Consider the following 16,702-nt stretch of genomic DNA (forward strand, 5'->3'; position numbering starts at 1 on the left):
AGGAGGAGGAGGAGGGAGGAAGGGGAGGCGCTGCGGCGGCGGCGCGGCCATCCCCGGGCCCCGCATCGCTGCGTGCGCGGAGCCGCCCGCTGCAGCCGGCAGGATGATCGCCGCCCAGCTCCTGGCCTACTACTTCACGGAGCTGAAGGAGGATCAGGTCAAAAAGGTAGACTGAAATCCCTCGGCGGAGGGCTGTGCCCCCCGCCCCCAAGCGAGATGGGGGTTTTTTTAATTTTTTTTTCTTCCTTTTGGTTTTGTTGCTTTGTCCCCATAGCGACCCTGCTATGGGAGCAATGGGAATAAACCCGTTTTTAAGCTCGGCCGAACGGCCACCCAGAGCATCCCCACTGGAGAGCGGAGCGGGGTTTGGGTATGGAGAGTGCCGCGCGTGGGTGATGCACACCGGCTCGCTGCCGCTCAGGCCGCGGAAACCCAGCTCGGCCAAGTGGGCAGGGGTCGGGGCCGCACCGTGGGGTTTTGGTGACGAGGGTGGTGGTGATGATGGTTACCCTTTCGGGTTTTTTGTGGGCACCAGCATCCCTGGGAAGGGGACTTCTCCTTGTTCCCCAGGGTGCTTGTGGGCATCTGTCACTCCAGCCCGGGGGTGACGAAGATGAAGAGCAGGTAGTTTTTGGATTATGTGTCACTGCAGCTTCTGAATTTACAGGAAGTGGTTGTCAGTTGTGCTTAAAAAAAAAGAGGTATTTCTACGGACTTCTTTTCCTTTAGCATTAGGCGACTTGCTGTAGGGTTGGTATAGCCCTGGGATTTAGCACTGCCACAAGGAAATGGGTGCAGAGCACAGGATAAATAAAAACATGGCAGTTAGGTCCCGGCTGAGCATATTGCAGAGCTGTGGGGAGTGAAGAGCATGGGGCTAGGGACACGGGGACACAAATTAGGAAAATAATTGTGAATATCACCGAGCCCTGTCACAGAGCCAGGCTGACGTCAGGAAGCAGAGGCTTCCCCTCTGCCACCTCCTCCAGCAGTGCTGCCTGACCCACCTGGGCTGAATGCCTGCTGAAGGCATCCCTAAAATATTTTGGGGAAGCCTCAGTGACAGTGTTAGCAGGGCTGATTTGTAGTGGTCTCGGGGCTTGTCCTGGCAGGAGGAGAGCACCTCCTCCCTTTGGGCTTCTGGCTGTGCCTGGGGAGATCTCAACTGCTGTGTGTGGGTGACCCATCCTGACCCACTCGAGACATGTTCACCCGTGCCCACTCCTCTGATGGATAAAACCCGAGACAGTGCCCCACGTTTTCCACATCTCCTTCTGTGGTTTAGGTCTTTTGCTTTTCCGCCCAGAGGTTCTCACGAGGAGCAGCGGACTGTGCACAGCCTGCAGCTCTCTGCGTCTTCCTGCCCCACGTACGTGGCCCTCCCTTTTCCCCAGGCCCCTTATTTTTCCTTTTCCCGGAAGATTTGTAAGTGCTGCTGCTGGCACCAGGCATGCATGCCTGGGAAGGCCTTCTCTGTCTTGCGGTGCCTGCTATATTTAGAAACCCAAGATAAGCACACGGGTGCGCGCTGGCTGAGGAGCAGCAGAAGGGCTGCATGAGGAAGGCGTGGTGGGAGTGTGCAGGCACGGGGGGGAAACTCTGGTGTTCCCCGGGGTTATTTATTGCGGCTGGTTTGGCACTGTGAGGCTGCTATTGTCTGACGGCATGGGAAATCATTTGGCCAAGGAGCTGTAAAGCATTCTTACAGATCAATCTTGTTTTGTCTGAAAAAGAAAATAAGAATATCAAATTAAAAATAAAAGGCAGGCTATTGGTTTTGGAGGATGTAAGACATCTTTTCCTGTTCATATCCTCTTGGAACAGATATTGAGCCCCCTGACTTTTGGCAGTCCTGTAAGGAGGGTTTCTGCGGCAGTCAGAGGCTCTGCCCCATTGCTCTGTTGCCCCACGGCCACTGGGAGCCGGTGGGCTCCGCTCCCTGGGACCCCGCGGGGCAAGGGGGTTTGTGTTCCATCTCAGCATGCCGTTTACGGGAATACGTGCCTGCATGGCTTCATTTCAGGTCCCTCCCTCTCGTCTCTGCTTCCGGAAGAGCAGCACTTGCTGCTGTACGTGCTTTTGCAGCCGGGGGCTGCCGACCAAGGCGTTGCCCCCCCCCACCGCTCACCACTTTGCCCCTTAGGGCTCCTGGCCCCTGCGGCTGCTCCTCTGCCTAGCTTGTCCATGGCAGCAATCGACTCGGCGTTTGGTGGCACAGTTGGCAGGTCACCTTGAGGATGCTGCTGTGGGTCACAGGAGGGATGTGAAGGGGTTAAAAGTACCGGTGAGGTGAATTTGGGAATGGATTTGTTACAGGGGTCTCCACTGCTCTTGAGGCCGAATGTCCTTCTTCCCTTGCGACCCTGTTTCCTCCTTTTTTTTGGGTTCCTATCCCTGCGTGGCACTAATGCTTAGTATTGCCTTTCTATGGTGGGATCCCTGCCGAGGGGCGCAGATGGGGCTGGTGGTTTCAGGCCCTCAGGGTACCCTGGGTCTAAGAACTAGTGTGTGCTGCTTCCGTGCTGATTTTGCTGGGTTTTAGACACTCCCTTAAGTTTCAGTGTCATTATTTTCCACTTTGCAGTTTCTGGAACATTTTTCAAGATGAGTCGTGGCGAATGGGAAGTATAGGCAGAGTGGATGTGTAGCCGGGAAGATGTGGGTGGTTCATCACGTGTTGGCAGCCCCATGGCCCAGCAGCCCCTGCAAGGGGGCATTTTCCCATGAAACCACATGTACGTGCGCTTGCAGGTGACCCTACCGTGCAGAGGCAAGCTGGTGATGTACGATGCCCTGTACCATATAAATAGGCATGTGATTTTACTCCAAGCCGGATAAATTATCCAGATGTTTTTGAAAACATCTGCTTCCTGTACATTTGTGATCTTCCAAGGGCAGGAGCTTGAGCTCAGCATCCTCGCTGTGACAGAGGACTTTGCACAGCCTGAACTGAGGCCTCGATTTCTCTAAAGGGCTGACTTCCATCCTCAGGGGTACAGGCACCACGGAGCATCCCTGGCATCTGTGCCGCTGGCCTGTGTGCAGGGGAGCTTTTTTAAAACTGTCTTTGAGTACCTTTGTTTCCAACAGGTTTGTACCTGCAGTAGCTGGCCCCAGCAAAGGGAGCCTCTAGGTGTTGCCTGGTTTCTGTCAGTGAGGGGGATAATACCTTTTTATCATATTATCTGATGAGAGAAGAAAAAAGTCTTGCAATCAGAGAGTGACACTTAAATGTCGTTTAACCTTGAAAAGAATGTGATGGAACAGGGTGTAAAATGTAGCAACTGCCATCAGAAAAAGACTTGTAATGATGACCTGCCGGGGTAAAGGCTCTGTAGGAACCAATCTGAAAAATCAGAAGCGAGCACAAAGAGTTTCAGGATGTCTTGTTTTAACATGCCTTGGCTCCTGATGAATCTTCTTGGTGCTGAAAGGAGTATGGAGTATGATTAGCTCTGCAGAAAAATGTTTACATGCTGAAGGGTTTTAGTGCAAAGCCTGTGTCAGTAAAATAGGTGCTAATGATTTCTGAAATTGTTGTGGGAGTGCTCTGTTCTTGGATACCATCAACTGTTAGTGTCTGGCGAACGAGACACGTATTTAAGGAATGACCCTTGGTGCTACCTGTTTCATTATGCACTTATAATTATTCACAACGTCCCATGGAGGCTGCTGTGATTGCTGGATTTTCAGAAACTTTTCCCCAAGTACCAAAAGTGTCTTTCCTACGTGACCAAGGAAAATTATGTGCATATGGTTCAGATTATGAAATCCTATTTAAAAAAAAAAAAAATTGCTCACAGATTCTGTCTGGCTGTTTTGTTGGGGTTTTTTAAAGAAAAAGAAAAAAAAGAAGTGATTGAGCTCGTGGAGGGCTCCCATAGTGGCACTCTGGGAAGATGCCCTTCCTAGGGGTGTGACTCTGAGATGGCAGCTAAATAAAGGAGCGTTTTCTGCTCCTTGCCCACACAACCGCCTGCCTGAAATTGCTCCTGCTGTCCGCCATCTCCTGGGAAGGGCTGGCACCCATCTCCCACGGGGCCACAGCCGCAGGAGCCTCAGCGGGGCTGTGTGTCCTGCCAGCAGCTCCTGTCTCTGTCTCTGCCAGCCCCTCCACTGCTTCCCTTCGGATAAGGCTGAGATTTGCTTTCTGATCCGCTTTTATCGCAGGCAGAGCAGGGAGTTATTAAACCTCCATGCTGTAATCCAGCCTCCAGCCGCCCCCCCCCCCCCCCCCCCCCCCCCAGTTATTTATGGCTATCTGCTGAGGGTTTTTGCTCAGAGGGCTGCCTCTGCTGCCAGCACAGGAGAGCAGCGCTTTTCCCCTTGCAGCTACACTGCTCCAGTGACTAACCCTTTTCCTGCCTGGGGAAAAAAAAACAAAACCACCCTGCTTTTTTTGTTTTAGTTTTGGAAACTGTAACACAGGAGTGATTTTGTTTCAAACTGAGGTTCAGTCCCCATCTCCCCCCCCCGCCACCACCCCGTGAGTCTCAGCGGTGAAGATGGCCTCGATGCGACGCAACGCGATGCAACGCGATGCAACGCGAGGTGATGCTCCCTGCGCGCAGGAGGGTCCAGCCCAATTATGTAAGGGCGCTGACAGCGCTCATTGGTTTTTCACAGGAGGAAAAAGAGCCCTCCCTCCCGTTTTCCCTGGCTGCTGTGGGTAGCACAGGGGCAGAGGTGGGGAGAACGGGCTTGTCTGGTCCTGACTGTGTAGATGCCAAAGCCGGCATTTACAACAGGGCTTTTGGTGGGGGGGAACCCTTTAGCCCTGTTTTTGGGAGGAGGATGCAGCAGTGGGGCTTTGTGGGGGTATTTTAATTGCACAGTGAAGTCTGACTGTGTGAATGATGTGTTAGTGTAGTTTTCACTGGGAGATTTGGGGAATCGGGCCTCTGAGCGTCAGTGTGGGCTGCTGAAAGCTCAGCCTTAAAAGAGTTTTGTTTGGGGTTTTTTTTGTTGTTTTTTTTTAAACCCCCCTTTGAAAGGGAATAACCTCATGCTCTGACATCATGGCTTGACAGTCTCTGTTAAAAAAACCCCTATGGCAGGGTTTGCCGTGGAGGAGAGACCTTCCTGCCCAGGTCGACACCAGCCTCTGCGTCCATCCCCACACCGTTTGGGGCTGCAGCGAGGGTGCATCCCGTCCAGGTTTTTCTTCTTGGAGTGAAATGACACCGGTGGCTGGCTGTGGTTGTCGCTGCGACAGGGCTGTCCGCCCATCGGGGTGGCACAGGACACAGCTGGGATGTGGGGATGCTGCCCTGGGGTCTCACATTTCTCCTCTGCAACGGAGAACCTGAGCTCAGACTCTTCTGCCTGCACCGTCACTTCACCGGTTCGTGGAGCAAACGCACGGTATCATTTTGTTGCACTGTAACTTCCCCCTAGCATCTATTTGATGACTCTTTTGCTCTTTCTCTGCGAGCGATGGCACCAAAAACTTCGCAGCTTGTGCAGCCTCTGGCTGTGGCCCCGCACTTCTGGCTTGCCTGGCCCCAGCTCTGCGGTTCGGGATCAGACTGGGTAGCTGCGCCCAGCAGTGCCGTCCATCCATGCCTTCCTCCTGCGGCTCTGTAAATGCTTGGTCATGGTGGGAGGGCGTCTGGCTCGGGGAGATACGCTGTCTTTGGTGCAGATCTCGACCACGTGCCCACAGAAGTACTTTCTGCAGGAGCAATTAAATTGGCGCTGATTTTACAGTCAGTTTAGGGTTTAATTACATTTTGATTGTCTGCATTTCCTTCATGAATGGCATTATTCATCGCTTTCTGTCTCAAAGTCCCTGGTATATGGAGCACTTGCTTACATACTTTTTGCATGAGGTGTTTTATTGTGGCATTGGTCCTGTTAGGACATAATGCCACCTGAGAGATGAGTTGCTCTCAAGGCTTCCAGAGCAGCGAAGGAGGCACAGGTGGCCTTGGCACAGAGATGGCCTGGGGTTTAACATGAGGTGGCTTTTCCAGTTTTGCTGAGGACAGAAAACATGGGCAGGGTTTTATTTTCTTGGTACTGCTAAGCTGGAAACAAAAGTGTCCCAAAGGTGTGGCTTCGGTCTGAGCTGTTTACAGACCCAAATTTCCAAGGCAGATAATGAAACAAGGCAAGAATAGACTGGCAGCCAAGGTAAAAGGGGTGGGACGTGTGCGTTTAGCAAGAACCCCCTCAAGGCTAAGTTGTATTTTTGAATCATCAAAGCATCTCTCACTCTTCTTCCTGATGCAGAAGATGGGTGTAATATTATGGAAAGCAATTTTACTGGAAAACTGGAACCACCTCCTTTTTCCAGGGAGGTAAAGAAAGTTCCTGTCATGGGCAGCCACAAGGGAGAAGTCAACAACTTTTAATTTGATGTTTTATCTTGAGGAGGAAGACGCTACCTGCCCACAGCCTAGTTCTGCCTCTTCTGACCCTCTGGCTGTGATAGCTTTGGAGCGGGATAGGGAAAATTGTCTGCTACACAGAAATAATTTCTCAGCCTCGGACGTAGCCCCGAAACCGCTGTGGCAAGTCCTTCACAATGAAAGGCTTTAAATACAAGGCACCTCTGTGCTCTGCAGCGACACCCACATCACCCCAGTTGGGACAAGGTGCCAAAGGAGGGATTTTTAGCTGCAGGTCTTCAGCTCACAGACAGTCAGGAGAGCTGAGAAGTGGGGCGAGGCTGTGGGCGAACTGTTTTGTGCGGAGAAGAGGAGGCAGAGTGATGTGGGACTGGGTCTTGCCTTGGGAGGGCAGTAGGGTGGGGTGGGCTTCAGCTCGTTCTAGGTCCTAGCACTTGCACGTTTTCCTTGATTTTGAGTCAAAAGACAAGGCACGAAGCGTGTGGCTGTGTTGTCAGCTTGGCCAGAGCCCCGGGGCAGTCTTTCACTCCGTGGTGGTTGTCTTTTTCCTCAGATTGATAAATACCTTTACGCCATGCGGCTCTCCGACGAAACGCTGATAGACATTATGGCTCGCTTCAGGAGAGAGATGAAGAATGGCCTCTCCAGAGATTTTAACCCAACGGCTGCAGTGAAGATGCTTCCTACATTTGTGAGGTCCATTCCTGATGGTTCAGGTAAGGAGCTGAGTATTTGTTTTCTGTGTTAAACATGGTGTGCTTCGTGAGAAACCTGTTAAAAATACACCAAGAACAAGAGCAATTTGCTTTCTGGCAAGCCTGGACAACGTTTCGAAGACAGCCTCCCCTCTGTGTGCAGGTCTGTTCCCACAGATGCTGGAGGATTTTGTGATTCCTATGTCAAACCCACTTTGATGCCAATGGAAGAGCCCTTCCTAGCAATTGGTCCACTAACAGTCAATACATTTACGCTGAGATTTGTCTGCTGACAATCAATACCTCGCAAATTTTTGATTTATGCAATTCACACGCATGTGATCTAGAGTCTTAACAAATACGGTGGCTTTTAGTCATTTGCTGGTTTTGACTCAACATCTCTTCTCCTCCTTATTTTTTCCCCAGTGGAAGCGTAAACCCTTATGTGCTGAATTTGAGTTCCCTGGCTTTCATTTTGCTTTTTGTAGCTACCTCTTGCAGACTGTCTTAGGGCAAACTCACAGAACTCAGGGAGGCTGCAGTGTATGGCTCGAAAGCTGCTGCTGTGGCGTACTGAGCTTTTTCCATCCGGAGGTAGGATTTGGTTTTTCCATGCTCACTGTACCTGATAAAAGTGGCACAAAGAGCTATTGGAAAACAAAAAGATGTTGTGATTGTATTTGAGACCAAGATTGCTCCTATTACTTATTTTTGCGTTTATTAAAAAATAGCTACTATATGTGGAGTATACAAATGTATTTATAAACAGTATATAATAGTGTTTATTATTTTGTGGTAACATTGGATTTCCTTCTCATGTAGCATGAGTTGGTTAACTGTAGTTTGGTGCCTACCACAAATTACGTCCCTGCGTGAAGAAATTGCACAGTTGCAAGAACTGCAAAACATGGTTACCTTTTTTGAGGCTTTTTTGGAGTTAAAATTAAGAATTTGTTGAGTGAAAGAACACGAAGCCTGGTGCTTTGTGTTACTTGCCGTTGTCTGGCAGGTGGAAATCTCTGATGGTTCTGCTTTGCTGTTGCTTTCTGCCACCTTAAGCTTTGTAGTTGAAACATGATTCTCTGTCTAAAAAAACCAAAGGGAGAACAAACTTGAATCCTGTGTTTCCCTTAATTTAGCACTACTGGCTGTTATGTTGAAATGTTGTGTTGAAATTCGCAGCCTGTTGAGAAAGCCAGAAGCTGCCACACACAGCTGGGTCACAGGCAGAGGCTGCTCTAAGGATTTGCTGGTGATGAAGTGACTTGAGGGCTTTTGCCTGGAATCCCAGCATTTTTACTGACTCTGAAATCCCTGTTTTTTCCTTCATGGGTGTTTTGAGTTCAGCTGAGTACAGACCTGTCCCCAGTACCCTGGTTTGTCGGGCACTGCAGGACAGCAAATCTGAGCTGCTTACAGTGAGTCAAATAATTGTGCAAATTGTTCCATGGCACAAACTGGGGACACTTTGAGATGCAGTACGGCACAGAGAAAAGGGGGTCTGTGCCCGGCCAGGAGAGCGGGGAGAGATTGCTAAATGCTGCTGGGGGACCGAGCACGAGCCAGAGCAGTGGGTAGCCCTGGTGTGAGCATATGTGTGTCTGTATGTCAAGACGTCAATATTAGATCATGTATTATGCACCTACTTAAAAAAGCAACCTCGTGTCTTGTGCGCGGAGTGCTTGGTTCTTGATCCTGCGCCCATTTGGGTACTGCCAGCCTCTCTGGGACAGGCACGCTGTGGGTAGTGTATTTGCAGCACAGGTTAGAGCAAGGCAGTGCTTTGCCCCACACAATTTCTGTAGAACGTGATAATAATCTGTATATGCACGCTGCGAGTGTCTCTTTGGATAGCTGGTAGAAACACAGGCAAAACCATTCCATTATTTGGCTAGAAAAGGCATGTTCTGACCCCAGGCATGAACAATGTTTGGTGTGGATGGGTGTTGTTGCATTTCTTTCCCTGACTCACCTGCGTGTGCCTGCCACGTCCAGCTCAGCCGCCGCACAGATGCAGGCAAGGCAGACGCAGAGCCCCCTTCTTTCTTCCTCCAAAAGGCTCTGGGGGGCCCCTCGCGGATGTGTCCGTGTTGCTGTGCCCAAAGCGTGGGCTTGGCTCCCGGCCGGTGGCAATTTCTGCCTTCAGCTGTCCCTCCGTGAAAGCCAGAGGCTGAAAGCCTGCCCTTTTCTCTGGCCCGTCTCTAATTACTGCCTTGTAAGCTCTTTCCTCTGAGTCTGATTATTATTATGGGAGCTGACTATTCAGAAAAATACTGTTGTTTAGTTTCAGGTCTGTGCTTGTGTACTTTATTAACAAGGAGCTTTCGAGTAATAATTTTGGAGACTTTTGGAGATGTTGGTGTTGCATCTTGGTGTTAAAAAGCATAGATTAAATGCTGCTACTTGGGTTTAATTCCTGAACTACACTGAAAGAAAACAGCTACTTTGCATATAGAAAGCTTTACATTCTAGTTCAGAGTTGTTCTTTTTAACTGAAAAGGATAATTCTTAATAAATTTTATCTTGCAATGAGATTGATGGTGCTGGAAATCAAACCTGCTAATCTGTTAATTTACTGCCAGGGAAGATATTTCTGAAGTGCAGTGTTTGTTTAGGTATGTACCAAGGTGCATTTAGGCTTGAAAAAGGGCCATCTGGTCCAGTGTTGATTTTTCCATTATTTATTGGAGGTAATGACTTGCATTCAACAAATGATAGTCATATAATAAAGCTTATTTGGGTATTTGGTTTAATGAGACACTTGTGGTTAATGTTTTGCTTCCGGTCTTCTTGTGGTGAAGGGGGTTATGAGTTACTGAATTCGTTATGCCAAACCTGATAAAGGGAACTGCATCTACAGTTTGGATATGTTCATGTTTTAAATGACATTTGTACTGGAGCAAAGCAATGTTTAAAGCCACGCTGTTCAGAAACAGATAGGGAAGCGACGCAAGATCTGTATTTCGACAAACTCTGAGTTTGCCCGTGTCTTAAGCAGCAAGAAGGAAATGTTGCATTGCAATGCACTAAAATTAGGATGATTTTTAGGAATTCTGGGCTCCAACTGTCGTTTTGTTACTTTTTTCTGTATGGAGGTTGTTGTTCTTTCTCAGATGAGAAATTGTGATTTCTCAGATGACAGTGTTTTGTTTCTGTATTACACCGCAACCTTGGAAAACTGTACGGGCTTTTGCAGTGTCTTTGCCTCTTGTAGGCTGTTCCTACTAGAGGTCCTGCTGTGAGGGATGCCCCGTCCAGCTAATCAGCTTTGCTGAGCAGGATGGGGCTCCTGGAGGTGCATGGGGCGATGAGGAGGAGCAGTTCACTAAGCTAAGCTTTAAGAGTTTTGGTCTGAGATTGGGCAGAGTAATCTCAGAGGTGAGTCTGGGTCTGTAGATCCTCGTGGATAAATTGCATACCCGATATTTTGGTGACAGCGTGGGGTCAGAAGGCTCTGAGAGCTGGCTCAAAGTTTGAGGTAACACATCAAAAGATACTGTTCTTCCCAACTGCTAGAGGTCTTTCCACACTGAATTTAGGTAGAAATGGAAAAACAGTGATGTTGGGAATGGCCTTCCCGAAGTCATAGTTTAAAGTTGGAAGGCAGAATGAAGAGAGGCCAAAGAGCACTGCAGGATGGGACTGGCAATGCGCATCAGTGGTGCGGGATGTGGGGGAGGCAGCTTGTCCTGCCGTGGTGTAGAAAGTACAAATCGATGGGGAAACCAGGATGAGAAAGTGCCGTGCGCCTCTGCTTCACCACCCTCCGAGCAGCCTCGGTGAGCCTGGGGAACGCCACGCGTAGGCACGGATGCTTGCAAAGAGCCTCAGTGATTAACTGCAGCCTGGACGCGCGCTCCTGTGTGATAAGTTGTGCACACTGCTTCCCTAAATATTATCTTTTTGCAGACTTTAATGATTGCTGTCTTTGTTTGCTCCCTCTTTGATAAGGCAAGATAGCACAAGCGGTTCAGTCAGATATATTTGTCTTGCTCTCCAGGGGGTGCTGGAAGTGTCGTTCCTCAGATAGCCAGACCACGCGTCTCTTGCCTGAATTACACCCTGAAGTCTGTGGAGGTGGGCTGGTAGGGGATTTGGCTTCAGACCTTTGAAATCCAAATCCCTCTCCACCACAGAGACGGATGGAGGTATCCTAACTCTTTCCCTGTCTCCTGGGAAGGTATTTAGGAGCTCTGTGCAAGGGATCGCAACTTCTGAGTAACTCCTGCAGCAGTGCAGGGCCACCCTGTGATTTTTCAGAATGTCGTTTCTCTGACTTCTGTTATCTGACTGCAGTTTGCAGTGAATCTCAGCTTCCAGGCGTGAAATAAGTGGTTCCTGCTTTAACTAGCTCTGTGTGTAATTTTTTGATTTATAGAGTAGTGCACAATCCAGCCACCATTCGCTGTTATTTGCCAAAATGACACAGGTTTGTTTACAGCAAAATGCTGTTCATTAGTGGTCTGGCATCCCTTTGTTGTACTGTCTCTGTTTTCAACGTCTTTTTGGCTTTCTCCTGAGGTCTTTGCTCTGCCAGCTTCATCATGAGATGTCCATACAGGCTGTCCGCTGTTAGTCCATTCTTTTTTGGATAAACCCTCATTGCACTTGTCTGTGTATCCATGGTGTTTGACGTTGCCATTGCACCAACTTCATGTTAAATTGTAGGGAATCAGGTTGATGCTTCACATGGACGCCCTGCAGCTAGAACTTCCTTGCTGTAGGCACTGGTCATTTGCCTATGCGTTATACTTAACAGAGCTTGTTGTTTCCCAGATTTGTGTCGCATGCAGTTTTTAATCATTTGTGTCTTGTTTTCCATGTAGAGAAAGGAGATTTCATTGCACTGGATCTTGGCGGTTCTTATTTCCGAATTCTGCGGGTGAAGGTATCGCATGAAAAAAAGCAGACGGTACAAATGGAGACCGAAATTTATAATACGCCTGAAGATATCATGCATGGCAGCGGAACACGGGTAAGCATCTCTTCCTTAGGATGTCTCTCTAAAGACTAGCTGCTTTCACACTTCCAGTTTAGAAAAACACCACGAGAATGACCGTAGCATCTTAGCAGTTGCACTTACAGCATGCACAGACTTGACTACAGCTCTTTGATGATACTGAAAATAAATAAGCAGTAGTTAGCGTAATAGAGCATGCATGGGTGCTGCAAATCTGCTGTCATTGTGTGGGAGACTTTCGGCTGAGTTAGGGAAAAAATGGCCTAGAAATAAAAATTCTGACTTTTACAGTAAAGTTAATTTCCACAGGTAGGAATGGGGAGCAGGAAAACAGCTTAGTCTTTGTAAGCAACGAGCGTGACCAACCCTGCAATTGTAATGTTAGATGAGGGATAGAAATACCCATGACAGCCACATATCTGTCCTGGCAGTCTGAGCAACTCAGCATTCATGAACAGTACAAGTACATTAGAAAAATTACAGGAAGCTGATAGAATGTTTTGGCACAACTTCAACTTAATTTTTGCTGAATAAATGTAGGGTGTTTTTTTTTAATCTCCCATGTTCCAAGAGTAGAAAAAGCTTGGATCCATTTACTTGGATTTCAAATTGGGTTCTTTGGAATAATTTATTTTCTTTTTATGATCAGGAAGTGGATTACAATGAATATTTTACTGACAGATTTGTCTCAGTGTCAGTGTAAGACAAACCCGGTAATTTTCATTGTTGGAAAATGCAAGGTTTTTTTATACTTTTTACTAGAGTAAGGTGCTATTTAGGAGTATAAGACACCTGCAGGAAATGTATAGCTTGTTTCACAAGAATAAACAAAAGAGGAAAAAAAGAAAAATTGTGCAAACAGCATTTCTACCCTTAACGTGTTTTCTGTAGTCACCTTAATGCCCTTAGCATATGTATCTAACTGCTGCTGCATTCTTACGCAGTAAGATGGCAATCATGGCTTGTAAGTAGCACGGATGTAAGCATTGCTGTGATATCTGAACCCCAGCAATAAAAGACCTTTCTTGTAAAGACTTTTCCTAACATTATTTCTTTGTTATCTGGCCAAAAGGTCATGCAGTGGCTTTCCCACAGAATGGTTTTGAGGGGGAGCTGAGCTGCCTGTTGCTGGTGGAGGCAGGGAAGTCGGGTGAGTGCCCGGAGGCAGGTTTGGAGCTGGGGTCGCTTGTCCATCGAAGGGTGTCGGGAGCTGGAAACCGGCAAGCAGCTGCCCGCACACCCAGGGGACAAGTGTCTGTCCTGGGGAGGCAAGGCAGCCTGACTTAAGGTGAGGCTTGATGGAGACACAATAAGGATGGTAAGGAGAAGCCAGGAAAGGAGACATCAGGTCTGCATTCTTTCCAGGGCTTTGTCATGTTTACATTTTAATTTTTAAATATCCGAAGGCCATTTGGCCATCAGGATCCGGCAGCGTGGAGCTCAGACTGGTAGGCTTTGTCATGGCTTTTAAACTGAGAGAGAGGCGAGCAAGGCTTCTGCTGACCCTGAGGGGACAGTTGCTCCCGGTATTTAAGTACCAGGAAAAGAGGAGGAGAACTGGAAGCATCATCAGAATTACATTCGGGTTCGAAGTTGTCTCATGACAATATCCAACCACGACTAAAATGCTTGCTGAGACTTCACAGGGGAGCATGGCAGATGCCTGGGAGGTGCACAGGCAGGTGATGATTTGGTTCTTAATGACTGATGCATACGGTTGAGGTTCTCTGGAATCTCTGAGGCAGATTAGTGGAATACTTGGACTGAGCTGACTGCACAGGGTAGTTTACTAATATGTTTTTCAGCAAGCTGTGTCATTAACCTCAGTGAATTATACTCCTGAAGCCTAATACATAATCAGCTTATTGAAGGGATTGCGATTTATGGTTTCATGCCTCACTAGCACGGTTCGTTTTGATATTTTCTGCTTCATTGCATTCAAACTTCTATTTTTGCCCATCTGTCAGGCATGGGCTGACAGCTTTGCCAGTCGGAGACATTTCCCTGTCAAAAGTCAAGGGCAAAACTCTCGTTGACTTCAGCAGTGTAACAGCAGGTCTAAAATTTGTAAGAAGCCTGTTTTCTTTGTGAACTCAGCGAATGAGAGCGTGCCTGAGGCTTGATTTTGGTGTTGCTTTTTGCGTTCTGCCGCCACTGGAGGTAGGTGATGGATTCGTGGCTGTTCTCCCGATCTGAAGCTGTGGTTTCCTTGGCCCTTAAGTCTTCCCCATTCAGGGGCTTGAGCTTGAGCTCAGGTCTTCAGCTGCTTGCCAACGTCTGGTGGCTGCCAGCCAAATGCATCCTTGTGGAGACTTCTTGGAGCCCAACCTGAGCAGGCAACTTCACGGCCAGAGGAAGTAATGAAGCCTGATATCATATTGCTCAGCGTCTCGTGGTTGTATCGCTTCAGGTCTATAAAGGTGTAAAATCTGATTGGCCCTTTTCTCTTGGCTGCAGCATTCCCTCTGCCCGTCTCTTTGACTTTTGCTAAAAAATTGGGCTCGTACTTCCCTACCGCACATCTGTGGGTGGCTGGAAATTTGGATTTTTCCTCAATCCGCCTGCCCTACTTTAATGAAATCCACAGGAACTTTGTAATGTTGCCTCTACTGTCCTGTCAGAGTTATTTGGCTTTCGTAAGGTTTGGACGTTAATATAGGCACGGGCGCATGCAGATGCTCCCTTGAATCTCCTTAGGAAAAATCTTACGACTCTCAATGGTAGCAAAATTAATAAATGCCTCTCTCTTTCTTTTCTCCTTTCGAGCAATGCCTTCTCTCTGTGCTTTATTAAAAACAGTAGCACAGCCAGCCCGTGCATTCCTGACTAGACACTGCTACTGTAGCATCAAGAATGTGGCTAATAGTTAACCGCATTTGCCCGAGCAGGCTGCGGCAGGGCATGAGTTACGCTCGTGTGCCCCGCTACCAGCCCAGAGCCCGAATGACTCACGGTGCATTGCTTGCAGCAAGCGTGTGTGCTAACTCACGGAGGCGAGCTTCGGCAGGTTGTGCCGGGACTGCACGGGCAAACGCCGGGAGATGCGTGGACTTTCCGGAGTGCTTTGGGAATGCCCGGGGATCTTTTTGTAGTTGGATTTATAAAGCAGGTCCTGTTTCTTCTCTCTGCGTTCGTGGTTCATTGCATGAGAGGGATTTTTGTAGTGACACCCACAGTCAATATATCTGCTTCCTGCTCTCTGAATTCCTGAGGGGTTTGAGGTTGGCCCCTGGTTATCGTTTGTAATCCCAGGAGCAGCTGAAAGTTTAGTAGGATTGAGTATTTAGCAAGATGCTTCCAGATGGAAAGCATAATAAAAACATATGCTTCTGTTATTTCTGTGTTTCTCCTGGAGAAGTTGTCATATTTTATTACCTAACTATAGTTCTTCTTTTTGTAACTCCTTTTCCTCTCTCCCTCGTCTGGAAAATACTCTTACAGAAGTGGAGCAGCGTACGTTGCTTTCCCATGCTGTTTCCCTGTGTGCGCTCAGTTGAAATGTCCTCGGTTTGCCCAGGACCATGCAATGTTTTCCTTGGGAAACTACTGTACTTCTCTTTAATCAAATCTGACTTCATTTTAGGAACGGGCTTTAGATGCTCTGTTAAAATTTAATGTTACATTTCTTGACCTGCTTCAAACGGCAAAATATTCCTCTTCATTTTTTGTAATTGCTGCAGCCTGTCTCTAGTGCTTTCCCATCTCTCTGAGACTCTGTAAATTGTTCTTAATAAAGCTGCGCGGGCTAATTGGAACCAACAGATATCTTTTTGTACTCCCTCCCAATTATCCCCAATCTTCTGGGCAGTTTTCCTGGCCTCATCCCACCAACGCTGCAGATAGGGTTGGATTGTTTTTTGTTTTTTTTTTTTTCAGGGAGTTAAAATGTGAAGCACAGTTATCTTCTGGGGCAGGAGGTGACTTGTCAATTGTTTGACATCCATTTGTGGTACGGATCAGTTCAAGGCATGTCTGGCTCTTTGGTACTGGTAGATAGACATGTGTATTTTTGTTGCTTCAATTGCTAGGGCTTGATTTCAGCTTTGTGTGTTGCAATCTACCTGGGGGGCTTTCCAAACAGTTTGGTGTGAGAGATATCCCTCGCCTTCGTGCCCACGCACTCCCTGGCATGCCTGGCTCCTGGCCTGGCTGTGGGGACACGTAGTGCTGTTGTCACAGGGTGCCACTGAGGGGCCATCAAGGTGTCCGGGTGGGAATCGGTACCCCCGAGCCTGGTGCAGCCTGCCTGCATGGTTCAGCATTTTAAAAAAATGCAGAAAATGTTCCCATTTTGGGTTGTTTCTCAGAGCATGTAAAATATTTAGATGAATCCCCTGGGTTTTCTTTTTGTTTGTTTGTTGTATGCTTTAGGAATACATTTGAGAGATGATGTCCTTTTTGGGTGGCTCCTGCAAAGTGCTGAGTTCTCTGGTCTCAGCAATGCTTGACTGAAGCAGATGTTATCTTCTGTGCATCACTATAAAAGTGCTCAGCCCCTGTGAAACTGGATCCCAAAGGTTCTTTTGGGATGCTTTTTACTGTTACCAAAAGGTTAAAAGAACACTTTTGTTCTCATCAAATGTCAAGTGGAAGGGTTATGGCAGGCCCCTTACTTCAGGAAAAGCATTTTTGTATGGGTGTAAACGATGCTATGCAGAATTAGGTCCATAAAAGGACAATGTATTTCATAATTT

General features: G+C 47.9%; 1 protein-coding gene across 2 annotated transcripts in view; it reads left to right on the plus strand.

The window, feature by feature from the left end:
• HK1 (hexokinase 1) overlaps positions 1-16,702 on the plus strand; it is a 38,898-nt gene continuing 22,196 nt past the window's right edge. Inside the window, exons 1-3 of one of the 2 annotated variants that reach the window (XM_075758916.1) lie at positions 1-166; positions 6,907-7,069; positions 11,875-12,023. In XM_075758916.1, the coding sequence (XP_075615031.1) occupies positions 104-166; positions 6,907-7,069; positions 11,875-12,023 (375 nt within the window). In that variant the 5' untranslated portion in view covers positions 1-103. Of the gene's footprint in view, positions 167-5,323; positions 5,345-6,906; positions 7,070-11,874; positions 12,024-16,702 lie in introns of those variants that run through there. The other variant, XM_075758915.1, reaches the window with a different exon arrangement.

Source organism: Balearica regulorum, chromosome 7 (assembly GCF_011004875.1).
Source record: "Balearica regulorum gibbericeps isolate bBalReg1 chromosome 7, bBalReg1.pri, whole genome shotgun sequence".
NCBI lineage: Eukaryota > Metazoa > Chordata > Aves > Gruiformes > Gruidae > Balearica > Balearica regulorum.